This window comes from Prionailurus bengalensis, chromosome E1, assembly GCF_016509475.1.
Source record: "Prionailurus bengalensis isolate Pbe53 chromosome E1, Fcat_Pben_1.1_paternal_pri, whole genome shotgun sequence".
Lineage (NCBI taxonomy): Eukaryota > Metazoa > Chordata > Mammalia > Carnivora > Felidae > Prionailurus > Prionailurus bengalensis.
In genome coordinates, this window is record NC_057347.1 from 50,699,478 (window position 1) to 50,716,266 (window position 16,789).

The window sequence follows — 16,789 nt, forward strand, 5'->3', positions numbered from 1 at the left end:
GAAGCAGCTTATAATTCATACACAGGATTGCATGTCTATGGACAGATCTGGGAGCCTACCAGTTGTTTTAGGACATAAACTGAATGAAAAGACAATCCTATCGTCTAGTAGGCTCTTAGCATCCTTAACACAACTCTACAGGGTAGTATATCGTACATACCAAGTCTTCGATCCTGAACTTCCCCATAAATTCCAGTTGATTCCACAGAAACTCTTCAGAATTTTTTTTTCTTGCATGATCTATTTTACCACTTCAACCATAGGCTGCTTTATCCTGTCATTGGGCCATTTGATTTTGCTGGTGCATGGTTTGTCTTCTAATGAGAGACTCTCGTTGTGAATTCCCAGAGGGAAGAAATTGTCCCTCCCACGGCTCTTAAGTCTCCCCTATCACTCTGCATATAGCTAAAATACAAAGTATATACTCAACAAATACATTTAGTGAATTTAATATGAAGATTAACTCTTACCAATATGTAATCGAAATTGCCAAAGCTGTTTTCCCATAGATAAGATTACATTTGGTGCCTTAAAACACAATTTCCGGGAGCACCTGGGTGGCTCAGTCGGTTAAGCATCTGACCCTTTAAAAAAAAAAAAAAAAAACTCAACGTTTATTTTTGAGAGACAGAGAGCAAACAGGGGAGGGACAGAGAGACAGGGAGACACAGAATCGGAAGCAGGTTCCAAGCTCTGAGCTGTCAGCACAGAGCCCGACACAGGGCTTGAACTCACGAACTGTGAGATCATGACCTGAGCCGAAGTCAGATGCTTAACCAACTGAGCTACCCAGGTGCCCCATCATCTAACTCTTGATCTTGGCTCCAGTCATGATCTCAGTGTTCGTGAGTTCGAGCCCCATGTTTCATCCTAAGCTGACAGCGCAAATCCTGCTTGGGATTCTCTCTCTGCCCCTCTCCAGCTCTCATACAGCTCTCTCTCTCTCTCTCTCTCTCTCTCTCTCTCTCTCTCTCTCTCAATAAATTAATAAACATTAAAAAAAATACCATTGCCAATGGCTTGTCCTCATTGCAGGAGATTGCAAACTCATCTGGTCTACGCTTTAAGTTCACCTGACATTTATTTATTATTTCTTGCTATCAATTATTACTTTGAAGATTACTAAGGGGTTCTCAAAACACAGTGGATGCAAACGAAAGGAGTTTTTCACTTCTCATCATTGTAAAATTGGACGGCATACCTGGTTAACAGAAGTCTGAAAATATATCTAATTGCTAGAGATATTTATATAAGTGCAAAGGAAAGATCTGTGTTCCTAGCGGAACAATCCCTTCTGCGTCACACAACCCTTCATAATCTAACTGCAGATCTGGATTGTGACTAATATTTGGCTCTAATATTATAGGTGGTTACTGTGGAGGGAATCAGTAAGGGCATAACTGTCATTTCCTTGGAAAAATTTAATCCACAGATGGATCCCAACACCCAACTGCATTGGTGTCCAAAACTAATGGGGATTTTTGCTAAATAAGGACTGATTCAGCCAAAAAAAGATACACTCTGACTAGAGAAATCTGTACCATGCATCACTCCAAAAAGTCCTGAAAGCTTTGGAACACTAGAATTTTCCTAATAGGGGCATAGTGACAAGTCACTTATTAATTCAAATGCACACTTAATTTTTTTTTTCCCTTTATAACACGAAGCAGTGGGGTTAGTGCCCTCATGCATTTACAAAGTGTCATTTACTTACAAAACTTAATCCTTCATGTTTCCTTATTTAGCTAAATAATTAAGGTAAAACCTCTATTCAGGCTGGGAATCTGCGTATTACAAGAATCAATTTTTCTTTAACTTCAAGAAATAAGCCTTGCTGCATATCAGCCCATGGTGGGTAAGAGTGATGCTGATGAGAAAGATTAAGTACGTCTATTTATTTGCCCCCTCCATGACAAAATTTACGCAACAACCATAATCTTATAACTTCGTGTTAATTTCTTTAAAGATTCTTCTATTATATGAAACTATCTTGGCCTATGATTATATTCAGTTTATTCAGTTAGAGTATTAAAATAACACAATTTCAATCCACATGCCAGGAAAATGGCACCCCTTTCTGGGTGACTGACTTTCAAAAAGAGCTCATTACCTGGAAATAAGAATGCTGCCTCTCCGAATTCACATGGGCTGGAAAATTCTTAGCTATCTACAGATGCACAGACTGAATCATAATAAAGGACATACACATAAATGATTAATTTCCTCTTTCCCTTTAGTCTTAATATGTTTTAAGGGGTTGATTGGACCTCTCCCAACTGTTTCTTAGAAGAAATCCATGAAGAAACATATTTCAGAAGCAGCTTATTGTGGTGGGGTGACATGTCACTCATTGTCCTTCCTCTGGCTACACAGAGTTAGCTTGTCTATCTCCACGTTTTTAGCTTTGCGCTGCAGCCTGGGTTTCTACACATCCATCTATTTGGCACAGTTAATGCAAGCTGTTCCAAAGTAATACATTACTTAATAAATATTAAAGTGGACACACACACCCCTACCGCCACCCACCCCACCCCCACCCCGGGTGAGGTATTATTCCCGCATACAAGGCAAGACGGTCACAGGGTTTGGAGTACTGTGCAATCTCAGCAAGTGGGACGGAACAGCAAGACGTTTGGCTCTCAGCGCAGATACGCCGCACGCACAACTTATTTCACACTCTTAATTTCAGTCTCTCGCTCCGCGCCAGGACAGGCGGCACCCTTGCTAAAGCAGGGTTAAGTACGCATCTGCAAAACCTAGCATATTTCACCAGCACCTCCTAGGGGCCAAGTGAGGGAATGAGGCTAGGAGGTGGGTACCGGCGCAGACCCTTTCCTTGAATTGTCAAGTTTCACCTCCCCTACGCACACAAATCCACCAGTCCGGGCCGCCCTGAATACGAGCTAGACTGTGCAAGTAGTTTGGCGACTCTAGGAGGCCTTTTGGAGGTTTCAACCAACTGCACGAAGGACGCATTTGGTCGCTTGAGGAAATAAACATTACACACACACACAGGAATTTCAAACTCCGTGTAAGGAAGACTCCTAAATATACTGTGTCCTTTAAGAGCAAAGCTTCGTTAGGACGCCCAAGTAATCAGAGTTACATGCACTTACTCAATTGACACACACACAGAGACACACACACACCGACAGCCAGACACACGTACACACGGACTAAGCTGTAAAAGCCGCAGGATCCAGACGCGGTTAACACTGAAGTTGACACAGGTTTTTAAAGGGTCTACATGCTCTTGCCTGGTTGCTGGGAATGAGGGCTGGGAGGCGCTGATGCGAGGGCAGAGCTGAGTGTCTGTAGGAGTTGCTGTTCCAGAGAATTCATTACTCTAATTGCTCTGATTTTAGATCAGTAGAGCGTGCCGGGCGGCGGTGGAGAAAGAGACTGAGGGCGGACAGTGCGAGAGGGAACGAGTCGTTCACCCTTCAGAGAAGTCTAGGCGCTTTGTAAGTAATTCACGAACAGCCGGGAGCAGAAAGAGCCAAGCGGCTCTGCAGTTGCAAAAGTTGTGCGCGTCTGAAATCCAGCCGGGTTCTGCGCGCCGTCCCGGTCCCTTTCCCCCATTGCATTCGCGGCTCCTCCGCCGGGGAATTCGGGGGGCGTGGGGCCGTAGGTGGGAGCAAGGGGACAGGGAGGTGCGCCTGGGCTGCAACGCAATGCAATCTTCCCCGCCTGCAAACGGTTAGCCCAGCCCTGGCACCTCGCGGGCCCCTCGAGGAGGACGCACACAGCACGGCAGCCACCGAGCAGAGGAAAAGGGAAGTGTGGGGCTCGGAGACGGCTAAGGAAGCTCATCCCGAGGCCAGGCTGCAATTAGGCGGCCGCAAAAGCCCGGCCGCGGAGCTGCCCACCTGCTGCTGTCCCAGCTGGGGCGCAACTTCCTCCTCCCCCGGCCGGGGCCGGACTCCCCGACCCGGCTCGGAGGGCGGAGGGGGAGGAAGCGGCGGCAGGTTCTCCTCGCTGGCAGCGCCGCGGGTCGCGGGTGTAGCATCCTCCCCTCCCTGCCGCGATTCCCGGGGCCGGCCGTGCGGCCAGGCGCGCCGCGATTGGCCGGCAGAGGCCGGAGGGCGGAGCCAGGCGGGCCGGTATCTCAAAAGAGCCCAGGATATTGCAGAGCGCACTAGAGCCCTGGCCAGCGCACAGTCTCACTCGGCGCCGGCAAGCTGGGTCTTGGGGATTCTGGTTTGCTTTGGCTCACTCGCTTTTACAAACTACTGGATCTTACATGCCTCTGTACCCCCCACTTCCACTCCATGTCCCCATGCTCCTGCGCCAGCAACAGGTAAGGGCTGCTGTGTGTTTTCTTCCCTCCTTGTCTCCCGCTGCCTGTGTGTCCGGGGGAGTGGACTCGGGCCGCCGTCGCCGACCCTACCCTGCCCCGCTGCTCCAGAGGTGCCCAGCTGTCACGCTGCTGTAGCGCTTACCCACGCTGTGGAGTCCCAGATCATGCCTATGGAGTTTGTGTGCGCACCAGAACATCCCCAGAGCTAAAAATACTGAGACATGCTTGGAACAGTTGAGCAATAGAAACAGATTTCTCTGCAGCATCTGTGTGTGCTCATAACTTCCAATGCACCAGCTGTAGCGAGATACTGAGTTTGGAGACATGGGCCAGGGAGCCTGTGTTCGATTCTCGCTCTAAGGGAAAAAAAAAAAAAAAAAAAAAAAAAAAAAAAAAAAAAAAAGGCGGGGGGTGGGGAGTGCTTCTAGAACACTGGTCTCAAACCTTGGCGAACTTGGGACTCAGCAGTAGTCTTGATCCTTGGCGTTTTTTTGTTTTTGTTTTTGTTTTTGCTTTTTTTGTTTTTTTTCCCTTTGTCATTGCTTCAAGTGTAGCGTCGAGTTCCAAACAGAGCGAGCGTCTCTCAAAGTTGCTTTGCTGGGGAAAGAGAGCGCGAGCCCGCGTTGGATTTGAGCCCGAAGACAGCAAAACTTTCACATCATATGTCACTCTGTCCTAAGCAACGTATTATTCTTAGTAATAATAGTATTAATACCTAAGTTGAAGACAGGGTGATTTCAGGAAAGCACAGTGGTCAAAATGACTTCTGCAAAAGGATTGCATCATAACATAGACTTGTCATGACAATTGAAAAAAAAAAATCGAGATAGGAAAAGGGCAGTTTAATGTCTGTGTCTGGATAAGCCTGGCAGTAGGATGGTAACTAGGATACCGCTGTGAATCCTGGGGATTTTCATAAGCTCAGAATTTACCTGTTAGGAAACAAGGCATTGAAAACGTGTTTTAGGTATGAAAGAATGCATATTGACTTTTACCACTTACTTTCTTTTCACATTAATAACCAAAAGGCTGTCAGATTTCCTCTCACTAACCACTGCCCTGTGTCTGCTATATATTACCTGTACACTTATTAGCTTTTTCTCAGCTCCCCTCCTCCCCCACCCCTGAGTGGTTTATTTATATTTGCCAATATCTGAAAAGTCTCCAGGCTCAGGAGTAAGAGCTATTACTTCCAGGATGGTGAGAGGGGTCAACGTTGGGGTCAAGGTCATTTAACTTTGCTTTAACCCCTCCCCCTCAGGTTTTGGTGGCACTTTCTTTAATGTTATTGGCATCCATAGGAATATTTGCTCTAAACGCTTGTCAATTTGGCTTTTTTTTTTTTTAAGGACACACAGTATTTCTGCTACCTTTAGATGCTCCAGCTGTAGAATCTCTGGTTAGCTGTAGAGTCCTTGAATAACTTTTCCGTAGCATGAAAGATGGGCCACATTTTTACCTGAACTGACAGACTGTTGCAGGTTTTATCTCACCAAATGTGTGTATTTCTCAGCATCTGCAAATGCTGAATGATGCTACGTGCATTGCCGGAGTATAAACGGTAGAGTGCTCACATAGATAAATGCATATCCCTCTGCCCTTCCCCTCCTTCCCCTCCCCCTCCCTTCTGTTTACTGAGCTTCCAAGAGGCTGCTTTGCCAGCAGTTGTGCTCACATAGCAACATGTGCCCTGAGCACACTCAGGCTGGTCTATATGGCGTCAGCTGGGGAATAACTGCTCTAAACACTCATTAGCAGACCTTTCTTTCAGCCCAGCACACTTTCTTTACCTATCCTTATTTCCTGTCCTTAGTTAGAAACTTTCTTATCCACTGTTCACCGGGACCTTATTATGGGACACATTTATTCTTCATAATTATATTTTTCCTGTTTTTTATAACCCATCTTGGAAGTATTTCCCATATGGTAAAAACGATTCAGATCCACTCATTGATACAGTGTTATCTCCTTGACCTTGAATTTATCTGTAGTGCTCTCTCTCTTTAACATCTACCTAAGATTGAAACGGCTGAACTATTTTTTTCCATTGCTTATGCTTAATTTTGGCTCAGCCTATAAATAGTCTTAACATGAACACCACCACATGTAGCCTCTCAATTTCCCAGAAATACTTTCTACCTCATTGGTTATAGCCTGGGTAAAATGATTATTTGTATCTATTAAATTTACATCAGGGCCTGAAATATTTTGGCTCAGAGGGGAATTTACACATCAAATCAACTATGGATTCTCCTGAATTGTACCCCTCAAGGAGTCACATCACTTAGTGATCTCCTCTACTCTTGATTGAATGTTTCTCACACAGTAATTTTGAATGTATGTCTACAATAAAGTTGCATGAAAGCCCTGTTCCTAATGAAAGCTTTTATTTCTAGACACTCATGAATCGGTGATTTTCAGTGAGAGAAAAGCAGGCAAGGAAGTTTTCTGCTTGCGTAAAGTCAGTTGGGCATGTGAGTAGGTCAGTAAAAAGGACATTCATCATAATGAAATATTAAGACAATCACCCTAGCAAACTGTGGCAGGTTTAGAGTTTTGCTCTGTGATCAGTTTCCCAAAACTCTGAATATACATAATGTGTGTAGACACATATACACACAGAAATCTGTTTTGGAGCATATCTATTCGAAGTGACAAAATCTTCCATTTTGCCAAAAAACAAAAAACAAAACAAAACAAAACAAACCATCTTTTTTCTCCTTTGCAGGCAGAAGGGTAAAATTTCTAAATGATGCTCTGCATGTGGAACAAATTCTGTCATTAACAGTGGAAATAAGACAATAATAGTCGCTCAATACAGGCTGTTTTCAAGTTCTAACTGCAGAAAGCTATCTGTAGGAAGCTGGTATTGTGTTTTGTGGAATTCGAACTAATGTCCTGGGGTCAGGATTTTTGGAAGATTGTAATTCAGTCTTTAGATTTCATATGGTTGTTATGCTTTAATGTGGAAAGAGTGAAGAAATAAGTCAGAAGAAATTTGAAACTGTCTACTCGTGGTCCCTAATGGTAACTCAGATGGAAGGCTTGTTTTGAATCATGAAAAGGGAATTTCTTGGTGTCAACTTATAATATAAGATTCTGAAGTCATTCAGAGCTCAAGGATACAAGCACTATTTAAGTGAGCTTTCTCCCCATCCCCCCTTTTTGGAAAGTACACCTGTATCTGCTGTTATATTATTATCCCTATCTGGTTTTGTGTAGAAATCCTTGGCAATTTCACATGAGCCCAATAATCTGAAATCACTGTTAAAATAATTCTTTCCATGTCCAGGACCTAGAACCCTGAGGAACAGGAGGCTTGTTCCTTTTGTCCAAGTACAAACTTCGTAGGGAAGCAGACAAAACATTGAAGCAGGTGGAAGACTGGGAAGGCACAGTAACTTCTTTTTATAAAGTAATTCAAAGGCACTTTCAAATCGGGCATCATTTAGGTGTCAAAAGCTGCCAAAATGTAACACACATTGCAATTTTCACAGATGACTAATCTCAGGAAAAATGTGTTGGGGCACATTCTTGCATAATAACTTGGATAAGGAGGGAGAAGCGAAAAGCCTGTAACGAGGCATTTTCAAAGACAATACACCTTGCCTCTCTTTAGGGGGGGTGTACAAAACAAGATACATGAACGGCTTTATTTATTTATTTTTTTTTTTGCAGTTGGCTTGGCTGAGATTGGTTCTGTTAACCACTTAATCCTAATGTGGTTTGGAGGGGGGAAAGAAAAAGTGGAGTCCTCATGATCAGGGCTGCAGCAAATCTCTGCTCCTTGCCATCTGGTTTTCATTGTCCCCCTTTATTGCAGGAGATCGATGGGGTTGTTTGACAAGTGGAGGATCGCTTTTGGTTTTTATATGCCATATTAGTTTTGTTAATTTCTATGTGGCGAAGAAAACATGTTAGACTTTATCTTACACTTCTGTTTGTTGGTCAAGGAAAAAAATAGTTTTCTTTGGAGTGAAGATGGGAAGTTAAATAGATAGTTTTTACCCAGGTTAGGATAAGGCAAGAGGAAAAAATTGAAAAACTACTATTTGTTCACATTAGGTAAAGGTGAGTGCCTTCTCCATGGGAACATACAGCAAACAAGAGCGCTCGAAGTGAAAGTAAACTGACAATTATGCTCTACTCCTACAAAGTTGTCTCTGTTTGGGAAGACCCAGAATTGGACCCACATGAAATGAGTTCCTGCCTTATCTCAATTCGCTAAAGACCTGGTCCTTTGGCACAAAGGTGCTTACTTCCTAGCCTGTCATTACACATGGCAGTCCCATCTCCAGAGAATTTCAGGACTCATTGCTAGGCAACAGACTCGCTCTTTATCCCCCAGAGCAAACCTACGCCTTCAAGTCAGAATCACTTGCACTAACAGAGATGTTATCAGGCATTTCTGCAAAGTGGCTGCTTGCAGCGTGTGAAGTGATGCAGCAAGCCCAAACAGTCTCCAGAAATTGGGACCGATTTCAGATCATCATAAGGGCTGTCTACTCAGTTTTATCATTTAAACAAAATAGTCTGTGCCTTCTGCTTTCCACCGCGTCATCAAGGGCTCCCATATTCTCCCATAATGCGCCTGCGACTCAAATTAATATTAATGTTCTGCATTTATATGAAATGTTCTCTAGACATTTTGAGTTCCCAAAACCTGGCGACAGACTTTGGACTTAGCAAGCCTTTCTCCTGCTTAGTAACTCGGGACCCTAGCATGTAGAGAAGGCAAGAGAGAGAATAAGAGAGGTTATCTGTAAAATAGAATCTCCTAGATTGCTGGAAAAAAATAGGGAGAAAAGGACCTGAAATGTTGGTTGAAAGGCTGTTCCAAACAACTAACTCTTCTATGTTTATTGACTTTGTTTATATAATACAGATATTTTTTAGGGTACAAAGAAATGAAAACTCCTGTTATTCAATGCAGAGTGTATTTCTCTATCTCTGACTGTATCCTGCTAGGACATGTTGCCTTAGGGAGTAGAACCCTTCAATAATGACTTGTTTTCTAATGAATAATGTCTTTTGTCTGTCTGTTTGGTTTTTTTCAGGACATGTACCCTGGATGTCAGCTGAGTTACTAAGGTAGTGCTGCATGTCAGTAGACAGACCTTGGTAGAACCTCAAGGCTCCCGGAGACCCCCATCTCTCCTTATTTTTTTGTGTGTGTGTCCTCACTGAACATTCAAAACTGTTTCTCCAAAGGGTTTTGCAAAAACTCAGACTGTTTTCCAAAGCAGAAGCACTGGAGTCCACAGCAGAAGCGATGGGCAGTGTGCGAACCAACCGCTACAGCATTGTCTCTTCAGAAGAAGACGGGATGAAGTTGGCCACCATGGCGGTTGCAAATGGCTTTGGGAATGGGAAGAGTAAAGTCCACACTCGACAACAGTGCAGGAGCCGCTTTGTGAAGAAAGACGGCCACTGTAATGTTCAGTTCATCAATGTGGGTGAGAAGGGACAACGGTACCTTGCAGATATCTTTACCACATGTGTGGACATTCGCTGGAGATGGATGCTGGTTATCTTCTGTCTGGCTTTCGTTCTCTCGTGGCTGTTTTTTGGCTGTGTGTTTTGGTTGATAGCTTTGCTCCATGGGGATCTGGATGCATCTAAAGAGAGCAAAGCTTGTGTGTCGGAGGTCAACAGCTTCACAGCTGCCTTCCTCTTCTCCATCGAGACCCAGACAACCATCGGCTATGGCTTCAGGTGTGTCACGGACGAATGCCCAATTGCTGTTTTTATGGTGGTGTTCCAGTCCATTGTGGGCTGCATCATTGATGCGTTTATCATTGGCGCAGTCATGGCAAAGATGGCAAAGCCAAAGAAGAGAAACGAGACTCTCGTCTTCAGTCACAATGCTGTGATCGCCATGAGAGATGGCAAACTGTGTTTGATGTGGCGGGTGGGCAATCTTCGGAAAAGCCATTTGGTGGAAGCTCACGTGAGAGCACAGCTGCTCAAATCCAGAATTACTTCCGAAGGGGAGTACATCCCCCTGGATCAAATAGATATCAACGTTGGGTTTGACAGTGGAATTGATCGCATATTTCTGGTGTCCCCCATCACTATAGTCCATGAAATAGATGAAGATAGTCCTTTATATGATTTGAGTAAACAGGACATTGACAATGCAGACTTTGAAATTGTTGTGATACTGGAAGGCATGGTGGAAGCCACGGCCATGACAACACAGTGCCGTAGCTCATATCTGGCCAATGAAATCCTTTGGGGCCACCGCTATGAGCCTGTACTCTTTGAAGAGAAGCACTATTACAAAGTGGACTACTCAAGGTTCCACAAGACTTATGAAGTGCCCAACACTCCCCTTTGTAGTGCCAGAGACTTAGCAGAAAAGAAATATATCCTCTCAAATGCTAATTCATTTTGCTATGAAAACGAAGTTGCCCTCACAAGCAAAGAGGAAGATGACAGTGAAAACGGAGTCCCGGAAAGCACTAGTACAGACACACCCCCTGACATAGACCTTCACAACCAGGCAAGTGTACCTCTAGAGCCCAGGCCCTTACGGCGAGAGTCGGAGATATGACTGCTTCCTTCTCTGGAATATTTACTTTAAACTACAGTCTGTTGGTCAAAGGCCCAAAACAGTTATTCAGACGACGGTACTGGTGAAGAGGTGGGTCAAGGCAAGTGGCCACAAGGGACTGAGGCTAGTACAATGGTTTCAGAGAAAGACTGTAAGCTCGGAGATGAACATAAAGCACTCAACATGCCTCCCCCTCCCCACCCCTCCCACCCCCACCCCCGTGACCCAATGGCACATACATGTTGTAGAATAAGTTATGGGGTCTTTATGTATTGTTTTGTGTTTTTACAAAACTTGAACTTGCAGGCAAGCCTTGGTTGGGTATTTGACTAATCCAGAATGCTTCTCTTTAGGGAACAAGAATGTTTTTAATGGCATAACAAAGGCAAGACTCTGCCTTAATTTTTGAAAAGCTGCTAACTACATGAACACAAATTGTATTTTTGTTGTTGTGTAGTTTTTCTTTCGTGTAATTTAAAAGTCAATGTTGAACTTTGTTGAAAGCTCATGATATGTGCTTCAAAGTGGCAAGTGTTTGCCAAGAGCTGCCAAAACGAGAGCCTGATTTTTTTGAGGCCAGTAATTTGTTTGCTAGAATTGATTTTCTCTCTCTCTCTTCCTCTCTCTCTCTCTCTCTCTCTCTCTCTCTTTCTCTCTTTGGTTACATAAGGGCATTATGTAACACTAGCCAAATGGTAGCCTCTGGGTTTGTTTGTTTTGTTTTTTTTTTTTTTCTTCCATGATGTTAATGGGTTATCTCAAATTTTAAGTTAGATTACCTAAAATAAATACCAAAGATAATGCACATTTTTGCACAGTGGAGCTTATACTAAAAGGGATAAAAAGCCCCGTGGCTGCCTTGAAATCAAGAGACAGTAACTTTGAACCTCAGCAAGACCTTGAACTGCCCTTTCCTTTTTCACCTTATTCAGAAAATAGAACATCATACACACAGAGTCTAGTAAGTGTAGTGCTCTTTCAGTTTTGTTCTTTCATGCAACTTGTGTATGATAGAAGAAAGAAGAAAGGGGAAGTAAAATTCACACATACACAATATTAAATATCTTTTCTTTCCTGCGAGGTAGGGCTGGCCAGGCTAATGCATAAGGTGCGAGATGGCGATGTGCTCTTAGATTTTTCTGGGTTTCCCCTTTTTGCACATTCCAAAATGTATTCCTAGGTTGGAGTTCGTTGGCATCCTCAAGGCTGAGCCGTCCAACATGAAAGATAAATAAGGTTAAACCCTTGTGGCTGAATTCGTTGCCCCAACTGTCAGGACACTTCCAGCTTGACTTTGCCTTTGAGAAGATGCCACAGCTGGCCTCTAGGCTGGTTCTTCCGATCGGTCTGTGTGGAGCAAGTCCCCTGGTGTCTGGGAAGCTGCAGATGCCAAAGGGGGAGCCAGCGAGATGTGGACCAGCCACTTCTGATGTAGTACATCAGCTCAAGTATTCAGGAGGGAGAGGAGAGTTACTTTCTTTTTAGTGGTAGAGGGTAGGAATGAAAATATCGCAGTATTTGAGGGTCAACAAGAGCCATAGAAAATATAAGGCGGCCACAAGTAGAGGAGATAATGAACTACAAGATTTACTTCTCCTTTATATATGCACACCTGGGGTTGGATCTGAGCTGATCCTTCTAGCCTGTGGATCCTGAGAGCAGGTTACTAAGGACACATTGTTTTCGAGAAGTCTCTCCTGCCTGGCTGATCGAAACTCTTTTATTTTTTCCCTCTTGCTCTAACTCAATAATGGAACTCTTTTTTTTGGCTTAAAGTTCCTTATGTGTGAATTCTGGGGGGGGGGGGGGGGGGTGGTGGTGGTGGTGCTGACTTTTCTTTTTAATTGGAGTCTCAAAATCAACTCTCTTATGGTATTATATCCCTGTATGCCATTAAAAAACAGCTTGTTCTGGAATCCTGTATTTTGTAAATTGATGTGTGTGATAGTCTCTGGTTCTTGAACAGCCATCTCTGAAAGCCATGCCTGCAATAATATGACAGATTCTGCTGTTCTCAGCCTTCAAAGTCGATGGGTTTGAAAACTGGTGTTCTTTTCACCGAAACCAAGACAGAGATGTCAAGCAAGGGGATGTTATTTTAAATCCAAATGTAAAGGCAGGTTTGGAAAGTTGTTTAGAGAGTTGGAGGAATTGGGGTTGATGGGACAAAACGATTGACAGAAGAGGGAACAATTTGGCTGTTGACAGTGAGTGAATACTGAGGGCTCCAGCTGCTGCTATTTCGATATGTTGCAAAGGAAAATAATCAAACCAAAGAGTATTCGGTGGTATGTAAATGAAAGGAAGATGCGATGGAGAATGGGGGTGACCACTGAGAAGGTTCCTCCCAAACACACAGTGCTGCCACTTAAAAACACTTGAGATATTTGAAAAGGGGTGGGTCTGGGGGCAAGGATGAGGGAGGGAAATCTTTCAACTTCTTTCTGAAAAAAGGAAAAAAAAATCTAACATTTCTGGTGCACAGGTTTGTTTTTGTTTTTGGTTTGTTTTTTTTTCTTTTCCAAGAAAATTTTGCAGAAGCTATGTTTTTAAAGTGTACATTTTATAAAGTTTATCAGATATTTTCATATTTAAAGCCAAATGTAAATAGAAGTCTGTAAAGGGAAAAAAAATTGCCATAGAAAGTATAATTTCTGTAATTTCTGAGAGCGAGTACCTATATGCTACCGGTTAGCATGGTTTTAGCAAATATTTACCAGCCTTATAAGGTTCGTGTTGCTATGTTCTGTTATTTATTTCAGCATGGACTGTTCATTTGAAAGCTTTTTCTAGTTATTAGTATTTTTAACAATTACAAGCTTTAAATGGCAATTTTTTTTTTTTTTTTTTTTTTTTTTTGTCAAGAGCCAAGACGCAGGTAATGCACAACATGTCTTGTTGCATTTTACCTTCAAAACATTTGTCCTTATTGACTGGGTCTCCTTTCCGTAATTAGTGCACATATGTCATTAGAATGAAGACAGAGGAGATTCGCCGTGAATATCTGGGGTCTGTTCCCAGCTAGGTGTTGCTTCTCTATTGCAAGCAAACCCCCGTTGAATTTACTTAGGAATTGCTCCCTTTTAAAGAATTTTTGCTCGTGTCTGGATGGGCATTATATTTTTGGGAGGAGGCATAGATTCCTGGCTATCCTATTTTTTAAATAAAAGATAGACAAAGTGAATTCTATTTTGACTATTGAGAATAGAATAGTTTTCTATCCCTCTAAGAAGTATACTTGAATCAGACATTGTAAGGATGTCGCTATAGCACTGTAGCCATTTCCAAATTCCCGGAGAAAGTCTGTTTTACCTTAAAAAAAAAAAACACACCTATTAATGCGTTATTTTTTTCTCCTCATTTCCTTTCTTCCCTATAAACTTCCATCCCAAACCTTGATGTCTGTTTGATGCACTCCGTCCCCCCAAATCATGTTACCCTCGCGAATAACAAATGTCAGTTCATGTTTTATAATAAGCCGCTCAGTAAGGGCAAGAAGCTTGTTCTGAGAAGCAGTGTGAGTTCTTTTTCACTCTGGGTCTAATAAATGTTAAGGTGAAAAATAAAAGTGTTCTATAGGCACCTCCCAACTCCTGACTAGAATCTCTTTTTCTAGTTCTGTTGGGTTTCAGCTCTGGGCTCTGGCGAGTTGAACAATCCCGGCCTTTGACAATCGTGATCACTATTATTTTCCCATTTGCCGTCTTTTTGTATCTAAAAGTCTTCCTATTGTACTGCACAAACCATGGATTGTACATATTTTTATATATTATGTCTTATTTTATTATTTCTAAATAAAAAATTAAAAATTGAGGACAAATTCGTGCAAGAGTCTGTGGGCTTCCTGTGTGATTGCTGTAGAATTGCTGAGATCGGAAGCAAATGTTTCCAAACAATAGGACATAAATCCTGACCTTTGGGAAGAATAGAGCCATAGAAATTGCCCAAACAGGGAGGTGTGGTGGAGTGGCAGATGAACTTAATCCAAGTTAGAGGAAGTCAAGCTCATATTTTGTTTTTGGACAGAATGTTGTAGGTAGAGAGAGGATGGAAAACAAAGGAGCAGATACAACTGACAAATTCATACGCTTTAGCTTTTGACTCTCTGTTTAATGATGATAGTTACCCTTTATGGAGCCTGAACCATGTGTAGGGTTCTGCCTTCTATATTATCTCACTGTCCGCCCCCCCCCGCCAACCCCGGCCGATTAGGATACTATTATTCCTGTATTATAAATCAGGAGTTGGTAAAATTGTTCTGTAGAGGGCCAGACGGTAAATATTTGGGGCCTTGCAGAACAGAGAATCTGTGTCAACAATGCAACTCGGCTCTTGTAGCCCAAAAGCAATCACAGATAATATGAAAATAAATGATGTGGATGTGTTTCAATAAAACTTGACTAATGACTGGTGGGCCAGATTTGGCCCATGGCCTGTAATTTACCAACCTTGGTTATAGAGGAAACTGAGGCTGGATTTAAAGCTAATGAATTGCTGAGATGGTATTTGAATTCAGGTTTTAACCACCTCCCAACTCAGTTTAATCCACTAACCTATATACTGTTTCAGGACACAAAGTTGCCAGGGATAGGCAGTCTCAGAGAAAATGCCACTTCATCCAGCAGATTTGGAATAACTTAACTGTTTCTTCATGATTGGAAATACTGAGGAAATCTGCGATCTGAAATACGGGTTGCTCCTTAATATTTTTTTCTTTAACAAATACTCACAGGGCACTTCCCGTGTTTCAAGCATGGTTCTAGATTCTTTGTAAGTAGGAAATAATTTAATCCTGACAGCAACTCTATGGAGTAGGCAGTGGTATTATCCTCATTTAAGAAACGAGGAACCAGGCCTAGGGAGGTTGAGTGCCTTGTTCAAGCACACAGAGCAACTAGGTATTAGAGCTGAGATGTAAACTGAGGCCATTGAGCACTGGGCTGTGCGCTTTTTTTTTTTTTTTTTGGTTTTTGTTTGATGACTACTCTATGCTTTTCCATTTGGAGGCATTCTTGGCACAAGTTTCACCATTTAACCCAAGGCCTTTCTGCTTCCTAGTTTCTATGTTCCCAGGTGATGAAAATGGATTCCTTTTCTCCACATGGGACACATGAGCCCAGGATTTCCACCTCCTTCATAACCTGCTCCTCCATTTCTCATCCAGTTCTTGGAGAGATGGAACAATTCACAAAGGGTAGAGGAACAACAAATTTAAGCATGGGTTGTGGGATCTGGGTAAATTTCAAACTTCAGATTAGTTTCCATTAACTAGGGATTGCTCGGTCCTGTCTCCAGGCGGAACCACAAAGCTCTGGTACTAACCAAGCTACGGGCATCCTACCACATTATATACACTGTGCTTTCTTCCCACTCAGGGAGCCAAAGGTGTAACAAGATCCTCTTGGTGACTGGCCTCACTAAGCAAGATATATAATGGTAACTCCAGGCAGCGAGCTGAATGCTATGTGTGCCTCACCTCTACTTAAAAAAACAATTTTTTTTTAAATTAAATATATATACCAAAAGAAAAGACAGAGGTGGGATTTCAGAGTCTTTCTGCTTAGGCCTTCTTTTCAGTGACAAACGAAACCTCCAAATCCTGGCCTGCTGAAGCAGCGGCTCCCCAGATCCTACTTGCAAAGAGGAAAACAAATTTCCCTCTAGAAATTTCCATTTTAGAGCTGGCAAAGCAGATTAAGTCAGTCAGATTTGCTTCCCAAATTTAAATAAATACATACGTAAATAAATGAAGGCTAGCTCCATGTACTTTAAGAACCAGCTCCATGATCAGCTTATTTCAAAAAAAAAAAAAAAAAAAAAAAAAAAAACCAGAGACTTTTTCTTTTTCCAAAATAATTCAGCTCAAGGACTCTAGTGACCTGATGATTTGAGCCACTATATGAGGATTATTACAATAACTTTAAAAATTACAT

The 16,789-nt window shown here is 42.6% G+C and overlaps 1 protein-coding gene across 1 annotated transcript; it reads left to right on the top strand.

Moving 5' to 3' along the window:
* The first annotated feature begins 4,131 nt into the window (after positions 1-4,131).
* On the top strand, positions 4,132-14,676 carry KCNJ2 (potassium inwardly rectifying channel subfamily J member 2). The gene is made up of 2 exons (XM_043585131.1): positions 4,132-4,300; positions 9,358-14,676. The coding sequence occupies exon 2, from the start codon at positions 9,573-9,575 to the stop codon at positions 10,854-10,856; it is 1,284 nt and encodes a 427-aa protein (XP_043441066.1). The 5' UTR covers positions 4,132-4,300; positions 9,358-9,572; the 3' UTR covers positions 10,857-14,676.
* Positions 14,677-16,789: the final 2,113 nt, after the last annotated feature.